This window comes from Salvelinus sp. IW2-2015, unplaced genomic scaffold, assembly GCF_002910315.2.
Source record: "Salvelinus sp. IW2-2015 unplaced genomic scaffold, ASM291031v2 Un_scaffold1648, whole genome shotgun sequence".
In the NCBI taxonomy this organism is placed as follows: domain Eukaryota; kingdom Metazoa; phylum Chordata; class Actinopteri; order Salmoniformes; family Salmonidae; genus Salvelinus; species Salvelinus sp. IW2-2015.
This window is the reverse complement of record NW_019943060.1, coordinates 14,029-24,169: the sequence shown is the minus strand read 5'-3', so window position 1 is coordinate 24,169 and position 10,141 is coordinate 14,029. Positions and strand designations below refer to the sequence as shown.

Below are 10,141 nucleotides of genomic sequence, written 5' to 3'. Positions count from 1 at the left end.
AAAGCTTTAAATATTTTTTTTTTTAAATATCACACCAAGCCCGTGACAATGCCAAGAGCTGAGCAAAGAAAAGAGTCCCCTCATCCAGCTGGTCCTGGGGCATGAGTTCACAAACCTCGTCTACTCGAACACACTGAAGCTCAGGACCAGAACATCCAATCAATCAGATATAAACCAAATTACAACACAGTCAAAACAAAAATATATTGCTTATTGGGAAAACACAAGCACAAAACACAAAGCAAAATGACATGCTAATACTGACCTTAAATCGAACAGTACACTGGTGCTAAATATTTGACCATGGTTACTGATGCAAGACAACCTTAGAAAAAAGACCTGACAAAAGTAATCGGCCATCATGTGAGAGCAACAGCCACTGCCGTTGAGAACGGTAGACACAAGGAAAACCTGGCCTCCCTGGTAGAGGAAAGGCTGTGCAACCACTGCACAATAGCCGAACCTGAGACGGAGCGCATTTCCTGACAAAAATAGCAAGTAAAAACACTGGAATGGTTGGTTTGCAGTGGAAGAATGTGCAAAGTAGAGATATGAGAGGGGGTCACTATATTTTAGATGTTTCCAAAACTTAATAGCTCTTTTTTTAGTTTTTATTATTAGTGGATATTGGCCTAATTCTGCCCTGCATGCATTGTTTGTAGTTTTCCTCTGGACATGTAAGATAATCTTACAGAACTCTGCATGCAGGGTTTCAATGGGGTGTTTGTCCCATTTGATGAAATCTTGTTTTGCAAGTGGACCCCACACCTCGCTGCCATAAAGTGCAATTGGTTCAATGACATATTCAATTAGTATTTCAATTTGAAATTGATTTTTAATGGCGTAGAATGCCCTGCGTGCTTTCTCTCTCAGTTCATTCACTGCCTCATTAAGGTGTTCAGTTGAGCTTATTTTTAATCCTAAGTAATTGTAGTGTGTGCAGTACTCTATATATTTTGTACCAATTGAGAACTTTGGTCTAATTCCCTGAGATCTGGATCTTCTCTGGAAAATCATTATTTTAGTCTTTTTGGGGTTTACTGCCAGGGCCCAGGTCTGGCAGTACTGCTCTAGCAGGTCCAGGCTCTGCTGTAGGCCATGTGCTGTGGGTGACAGCAGGCATAGGTCATCTGCGAAGAGTAGGCATTTAACCTCTGAATTGTGGAGACTAACACCAGGGGCTGAGGATTTTTCTAGAATAGTGGCCAATCCGTTGATGTAAATATTGAAGAGTGCAGRGCTCAGATTACAACCCTGACGAAGGCCCCGCCCCTGGTTAAAGAATTCTGTTCTTTTCTTACCAATTTTAATCCTGCACGTATGGCCAGTATACATGGATTTAATTATGTCATATGTTTTACCCCCTACACCACTTTCAATAACTTTGTAGAACAGTCCTGTATGCCAAATAGAATCAAATGCTTTTTGGAAGTCGATAAAGCAAGCGTATATTTTGGTATTATTTTGGTGGACATGTTTATCTATCAGGGTGTGTAGGGTGTAAATATGATCAGTTGTGCGATGTTTTGGTATGAATCCAATTTGGCTTTTACTCAAGACATTGTGCTTATTAAGGAAGTTTAGAACTCTTACATTTATAATACTACAGAAAACCTTCCCCAGGTTACTGTTCACACAAATGCCTCTGTAATTGTTAGGGTCAAATTTGTCTCCGTTTTTAAAGATTGGGGTTATGAGTCCTTGATTCCAGATGTCAGGGAAATAACCTACACTCAGGATCAAATTAAACAGTTTTAATATAGCCAATTGAAATTTTGCACTAGTGAGTTTGAGCATCTCATTTAGGATGCCATCAGGTCCGCATGCTTTTTTCAATTTGAGAGCCTGAAGTTTCTTATAGAGCTCCTGGTCAGTAATTGGGGAGTCCAATGGATTTTGATTGTCCTTTGAACGGTGTTGTAGAGTGTTTTAGTTTTTTTTTAGTTTTTTCCAATTTTGCCAGAAGTTGTTTGTGTTTATGGACTCCTCAATTAGTGTCAGCTGCTTGCTGTTGTACTGTGCTTTTTTGGTTCTGAGTGTACGTTTATAGAGTTTTAAAGTCTCACAGTAATGAAGTCGTAATTCACCATTATTTGGGTCTCTGTGCTTTTGGTTGGATAGTGTTCTAATTTTTTACAATCTGCATCAAACCAGTTGTCATCTGTGATCTTTTTTGTTTTGTTTTTTATCAATTTCAATTGTGCTTCTTTTGCCGTTTGCCTGAATATATAGTTGATGTTTTGTACTGATAGATTGATGTCTTCTTTACTGTGAGTGAATGTGGTATCCAGACAGTTAACTAAGAGTCTTTGGATATTTTGGTTACAGGTTGCTTTCTGGTATTCTTCTGTGCTGTTTTGGGCCCATCTGTATGAATTTCTGATGTTGTACAGCTTACTGGGCTGTGAATGTGTGGTTGTTTCCATATCTGTTCTTTTGAGGAACAATGTAATTTGGCTGTGATCAGACAGAGGTGTTAGTGGCTTGACAGTGAATGAGCTGAGAGAGAAAGGGTCAATGTCTGTGATCATATCTCTCTCTCTCTCTCTCTCTCTCTCTCTCTCGTTTTGCTCAAAATACTCTCCCTCCTCTCTTACATTCTGGTCTGTCTCTCTTTGCGCTCTTCTCTTTCTCATCACTATTTTATTTACTTTAACATAGGATACATTTATTGGAGAGATGGAGAGAAATAAATGTATATACATTGCCAGCAAGAATAAGAAAAATATATAGACCTAGTTGATAAACACACATGACCATCTTTAGGGTGATGGGGGAGGCTACTCCTGCACACCCACAATACTCGTTTTTCAACATCATACACATATGTTCTTTTGCTCCTAACACAACTCTATTTGCTTTTGGTCAAGTCGGTCGGACAATCTACTCTGTGCCTGACACAGTAATTTTCAACAATTGTTTCACAGACAGATTATTTCACTTTTAATTCACTGTATTCACAATTCCAGGGTCAGAAGTTTTACATACAATTATAAGTTGAACTGTGCCTTCTCATACAATTTGGAAAATATTCCAAGAACAATGGCGTCATGGGTTTAAGAAGCCTTCTGGTAGGAATAATTGACATAATTTGAGTAAAGAATTGAGGGAGATGTTCGTGGTGGTGTGGGGATGTGGGTGGTGTATAGGCCCACTTTCCTATATTATCTCTCTCTAGTTGGCTCTCTTATCTTGACATTCTCTTATGGAAATCAAAGAAATCAGCTAGACTTCTCAGAATTTTGAATATTGCCTAGCACCTCCCACAAGTCCCTGCGGCTCCTATCCTCTGGGATCTTAATTCCTTCCCCATACCACGCTCTGACAGGTCCCCCACGATCTCCAAGCTGTAGGACAACACAGAGTACTGGTATAGTCACTACAAAACCATAGAGAAACAACATGCCCAGGCGCGTCTAACATGCTCACGGAAGGAGACGCGTTTGTCTCCTAGAGATGAACATACTCTTGGTGCGAAAAGTACGTATCAATCCCAGCAAACAACAGCAAGGACCTTGTGAAGACTGGAGGAAACAGGTAGCAAAAGATGTATCTATATCCACATAACGAGTCCTATATCAACATAACTGAAAGGCCCGCTAGCAAGGAAAAAGCCCACTGCTCCAAAACCGCCATAAAAAATTTCCCAGCCTATGGTTCTGCAACTGCACATCGGTACCAAACGCACATTGTACTTTTTAGAGAAATGTCCTCTGGTCTGATTGAAACAAAATTAGAACTGTTTGGCCATAATGACCATCGTATGTTTGGAGAAAAAGGGGGAGGCTTACATGCCGAAGACACCATCCCAACCGTGAAGCACGGGGGTGCGCAGCATCATGTTGTGGGGGGTACTTTGTGCAGGAGGGACTCTCAACAATAATGCATCATCATGAGGTAGGAAATTAAATGTGTGATATATTGAAGCAACATCTCAAGACATCAGAAGAGTTAAAAGCTTGGTCACAAATGCGTCTCCCAAATGCCAATGACCCCAGCATACTTCCAAAGTTTTGACGAATGGCTTAAAGACATAAAGCTCACACGTATTGGAGTGGCCACCACAAAGCTCTGTCCTCAATTATACAGAAAATGTGTGGGAAGAACTGAAAAAGCGTGTGCGAGCAAGGAGGCCTAAAAACCTGACTCAGTTACATCAGCTCTGTCAGGAGGAATGATCCAAAATTCACCCTACTTATTGTGGGAAGCTTGTGGAATGCTACCCAAAACATTTGACCCAAGTTAAACAATTTAAAGGCAATGCTACCAAATACTAATTGAGTGTATGTAAACTTCTGACCCACTGGGAATGTGATGAAAGAAATAAAAGCTGTAATAAATGATTCTCTACTATTATTCTGATATTGCACATTCTTAAAATAAAGTTGTGATCCTAATTGACCTAAGACAGGGAATTTTTACTAAGATTAAATGTCAGGGATTGTGAAAAACTGAGTTTAAATGTATTTGTCTAAGGTGTATGTAAACTTCTGACTTCAACTGTATGTACAGTGTTGTAACGATGTGCAAATAGTTCAAGTACAAAAGGGAAAATAAATAAACATAAATATAGGTTATATTTACAATGGTGTTTTTTCGTCACTGGTGGCGGTTTTGTTGTGGCAACAGGTCACAAATCTTATTGCTGTGATGGCACAGTGGTATTTCACCCAATAGATATGCGAGTTTATCAAAATTAGATTTCTTCCGAATTCTTTGTGGGCCTGTGTAATCTTAGGGAAATATGTGTCTCTAATATGGTCATGCATTTGGCAGGAGGTTAGGAAATGCAGCTCAGTTTCCACCTCATTTTKTGGGCAGTGTGCACATAGCCTGTCTTCTCTTGAGAGCAAGACTATGCAAGGCTATGCTCACTGAGTCTGTACATAGTCAAAGATTTCCTTAATTTTGGGTCAGTCACGGTGGTCAGGTATTCTGCCACAATGTACTCTCCGTTTAGGGCCAAATAGCATTCTAGTTTGCTCAGGTTTTTTGTCAATTCTTTCCAATGTCTCAAGTAATTATCTTTTTGTTTCCTCATAATTTGGTTGGGTCTAATTGTGTTGCTGTCCTGGGGCTCWGTGGGGTCTGTTTGTGTTTGTGAACAGAGCCCCAGGACCAGCTTGCTTAGGGGGCTCTTCTCCAGGTTCATCTCTCTGTAGGTGATGGCTTTGTTATGGAAGGTTTGGGAATCGCTTCCTTTTAGGTGGTTGTAGAATTTAACAGCTCTTTTCTGGATTTTGATCATTAGCGGGTATCGGCCTAATTCTGCTCTGCATACATTATTTGGTATGTTACGTTGTACACTGAGGATATTTTTGCAGAATTCTTCATGCGGAGTCTCAATTTGGTATTTGTCCCATTTTGTGAATTCTTGGTTGGTGAGCGGACCCCAGACCTCACAACCATGAAGGGCAATGGGTTCTATAACTGATTCAATAATTTTTTTGCCAGATCCTAATTGGTATGTTAAGTTTTCCTTTTGATGGCATAGAAGGCCCTTGCCTTGTCTCTCAGGTCGTTCACAGCTTTGTGGAAGTTACCTGTGGCGCTGATGTTTAGGCCGAGGTATGTATAGTTTGTTTGTGTGCTCTAGGGCAACGGTGTCTAGATGGAATTTGTATTTGTGGTCCTGGCAACTGGACCTTTTTTGGAACACCATTATTTTTGTTTTACTGAGATTTACTGTCAGGGTCCAGGTCTGACAGAATCTGTGCCGAAGATCTAGGTTCTGCTGTAGGCCCTCCTTGGTTGGGTACAGAAGCACCAGATCATCAGCAAACAGTCAACATTTGACTTCAGATTCTTGTAGGCTGAGACCGGGACTGTTCTAGTGTCCTCGCCAATTCGTTGGGGCTTAAGCTGCATCCCTGTCTCACCCCATGGTGAAAAGAAATGTGTGTGTTTTTTGCCAATTTGAACTGCACACTTTGTGTACATGATTGTGTACATGGTTTGTATAATGTTGTATGTTTTTCCCCCAAGACCACTTTCCATCAATTTGTTTAGCAGACCCTCATGCCAAATTTTGTCAAATGCTTTTTTGAAGTCAACAAAGCATGAGAAGACTTTGCATTTGTTTTGGTTTGTTTGTTTGTCAATTAGGGTGTGCATGGTGAATACGTGGTACGTAGCCAATTGGAATTTGTGGTCTGTATATTTTTTCTCTATCTCTCTCTGTCTCTCTCTCTCTTTCTCTCTCTCCCTGCCAAACCACTGTCTCTAGCTGTCTGTACTATAGCTGCCTGAATAACCTCCATTCTAGTAGAGGCCTCAGGGCTGGTCAGCCTGACCCCATCTACCCCTTCATCCACTCTCCTCCCTTAACAGTGTCCAGCAGGGTCACAACCTCAGACCCCAGGCTACTGTTGTACCAACCCTTAGACCAAACACAAAACAGCAGTAACTAGGCAGTCCCAGAGCCCAGAGGCAGTACAGCCTGTTCTGTACCCAGCAGTCAGCCAGTAAACTAGTCAGCCAGTCAACCAGTCAGTCATTATGGAAGCTGGAGCAGTTGGAAAGCAACAAGCCAGTTATCATTGTGAAACGTACTCACGTGCCCCCAGGACAAAATATACTGACTCAGCCGGAAGCCAACAGCAYCATGGAAGTCTGGTTCGCAACGAGGCTACTTCCAGAGTGCTGCTATTGTTCACAGGGCCAGAGGGGAGCCATCACATGTGTCCCAGCGCTCACAGTGCTCTAACCGTCCACACGGTACGTGTGTGAGAGGTCTCAAACCGCATGGCTGCATAGAATCACGCCCAAGGAAAGYAACACACTGCTCTCCTTAATAACACCAAACAAGGCCTCTGTAACAATTCAACTGACATATAATCATGTGTGAGATCCTTTAGAGGAAATAGTCTCCTTCTACTCAATTTGTCCGTCAATAGGTGTTTTCTTCTATTCTAAACTCAGCAGAAAAAGAAACGTCCTCTCACTGTCAACTGTGTTTATTTTCAGCAAACTTAATGTGTAAATATTTGTATGAACATAACAAGATTCAACAACTTAGACATAAACTGAACAAGTTCCACAGACATGTGACTAACAGAAATGTAATAATGTGTCCCTGAACAAAGGGGGGGTCAAAATCAAAAGTAACAGTCAGTATCTGGTGTGGCCACCAGCTGCATTAAGTACTGCAGCTAGTGTTGCGAATGGTTGAGGGACAGCTATTGGGGAACAATAAAATTTAAAATTTAAAAAGTACTGCAGTGCATCTCCTCCTCATGGACTGCACCAGATTTGCCAGTTCTTGCTGTGAGATGTTACCCCACTCTTCTACCAAGGCACTTGCAAGTTCCCGGACATTTCTGGGGGGAATGGCCCTAGCACTCAACCTCAGATCCAACAGGTCCCAGACGTGCTCAATGGGATTGAGATCCGGGCTCTTCACTGGCCATGGCAGAACACTGACATTCCTGTCTTGCAGGAAATCACACACAGAACGAGTAGTATGGCTGGTGGCATTGTCATGCTGGAGGGGCATGTCAGGATGAGCCTGCGGGAAGGGTACCACATGAGGGAGGAGGATGTCTTCCCTGTAACGCACAGCGTTGAGATTGCCTGCAATGACAACAAGCTCAGTCCGATGATGCTGTGACACACAGCCCCAGACCATGACGATGCCTCCACCTCCAAATCGAACCCGCTCCAGAGTACAGGCCTCGGTGCAACGCTCATTCCTTTGACGATAAACGAGAATCCGACCATCACCCCTGGTGAGACAAAACCGCGWCTCGTCAGTGAAGAGCACTTTTTGCCAGTCCTGTCTGGTCCAGYGAMGGTGGGTTTGTGCCCATAGGCAACGTTGTTGCCAGTGATGTCGGGTGAGGACCTGCCTTACAACAGGCCTACAAGCCCTCAGTCCAGCCTCTCTCAGCCTATTGCGGTAGTCTGAGCACTGATGGAGGGATTGTGTGTTCCTGGTGTAACTCGGGCAGTTGTTGTTGCCATCCTCTACGTGTCCTGCAGGTGTGATATTCGGATGTACCGATCCTGTGCAGGTGTTGTTTACCTGCCTGCTCTGACAGGGCAGTCTGATACGTAGCTGTTAGAACAGGCCGTACCTGCTGCTCTGACAGGGGCAGTCTGATATGTAGCTGTTAGACAGGCCGTACCTGCTGCTCTGACAGGGGCAGTCTGATACGTAGCTGTTAGACAGGCCGTACCTGCTGCTCTGACAGGGGCAGTCTGATATGTAGCTGTTAGACAGGCCGTACCTGCTGCTCTGACAGGGGCAGTCTGATATGTAGCTGTTAGACAGGCATACCTGCTGCTCTGACAGGGGCAGTCTGATACGTAGCTGTTAGACAGGCCGTACCTGCTGCTCTGACAGGGGCAGTCTGATATGGTAGCTGTTAGACAGGCCGTACCTGCTGCTCTGACAGGGGCAGTCTTCTGATCACAGAAGGGATCCCGCTGCGCCCTAGGGTGGGAGCCGCAGCGACCCACCGTCATCCCCCCTCTGTCTGCAGGCGCCCCTGGCCGCACACCACTGCATGAGTGCGCAGCGTGGCGGTACCTTCCACCCCTGTGTCGGGCCTGTCCACAGGACATCCTGCGAGCTGCTGCTCTTGATCCTGACATTTGTGGATCCCAGCCGTTTGAAGGCCGGGGGCCTGCCGGTCGGGACCTGAACGCAGGCCTCCCGATGCCACCCCGCCTCGAGGGTATGCCTGGAGGGGAGGAGGAAGAAGGGAGGAGGGGAGCGGAGGTGGAAGAGACGGGGGTATTATCAATTACGAATTCTGGTTTGATGCACCTGACATTTATTTGGTACATCAGTTATCAAATGTGTAAAGAAAATATCTGTAGGTACTGCACAGTCAGATTGTTCTGTGTTTTTTAAGGAGTAGGCTTTCAGGTAATGTGTGGTATATGTGGTTCTCTGTTTTACCTCTAGTGTAAGTAGCTGTGTGCTGTGGTCCAAGAAGGGCTGGCGGGGCAGCTTTGCCCAGCCTTGGGGATTCCCGTTGTCGCACAACCAGGCTCAGAGAGGTGGTTCTGAAAAGAATAATATAAATCACAGGAGCTCTCACCGTGTTTGATCGATCCGTCATTCATCACTGGAGACCAACACTGTTAACAGAGAGAGACCAGAAGAGGAGAGACAGGACAGAGAGAGAGAGAGAACCGAGATAGAAGAGAGGAAAAGAGACAAACAGAAGGGAGAACACAGGGACAATGACAGACAGAGCACCAGAGAGAAGACAGACAGACCGACAGACGACGACAGAGGAAGACACCACAGAGAGAGACAGAAACAGTCAGATACAGTACAGAGAGACAGAGACAGAACAGCAGAGACACACAGAGAGAGAGACAAAGAGAGAGAGCGAGGACGAGACAAGAGAAGAGAGAGAGAGAGAGAGAGACAAAGAGAGAGAGGGAGAGAGAGACATAAGGAGAGGAGAGAGAGAGAGAGACGAGAGAGTAAGAGAGAGAGAAGGAGAGAGAAGAGAGGAGAGAGAGAGAGACAGAGCAGAGAAGCAGAAAGAGAGAGAGAGAGAGAGAGAGCGAGAGAGGAGAGAGAGAAGAGAGGAGAGAGAGGAAGAGAGACAGAGAGAGAGAAGAAAGAGAGAGGAGAGAGAGAGAGAGAGGAGAGAGGAGAGAAGAGAGAGAAGAGAGAGAGAGAGAGAGAGAAAGAGAGAGAGAGAGAGAGAGGAGAGAGAGAGAGAGAGAGAGAGAGAGAAAGTGAGAGAGAGAGACATTAGATTACATTGTAGTAATATAGGAGTTTCTTATAAACTCTCAAAGAAAAGAAACGTCCTTTTTCAGGACCTGTTTCAAAGATATTGTTCGTAAAAGGGTTAACACTGTTCCATGCTTGTTCAATGACATTCACAACTAATGAACTCCTGTGAACGGTCGTTAAGACACTAAGCAACTTACAGACGGTAGGCAATTAGGTCACAGTTATGAAATTAGGGACTTAAGAGGCCTTGTCTACCAACTCTGTAAAAACACCGGAAAGAAAAGATGCCAGGTCCGCTCACTGCGTGAAAGTCCTAGCATGCTTGCATAAGGAGGCATGAGGAACTGCAGATTGGCCAGGGGCAATAAATGGCATGTCCCACTGTGCGACGCCTAAACACGCTACATGGGAGACCAGGACGGACATAGCTTCTGATCG

The 10,141-nt window shown here is 44.2% G+C and overlaps 1 protein-coding gene across 1 annotated transcript in view; it reads left to right on the top strand.

Moving 5' to 3' along the window:
• The window catches only part of LOC112071577 (slit homolog 3 protein-like), a 185,089-nt gene that overhangs the window by 171,736 nt on the left and 3,212 nt on the right, over positions 1-10,141 (top strand). Inside the window, 2 exon segments of the mRNA XM_070439444.1 lie at positions 6,567-6,717; positions 8,439-8,633. Coding sequence (XP_070295545.1) covers positions 6,567-6,717; positions 8,439-8,633 — 346 coding nt within the window.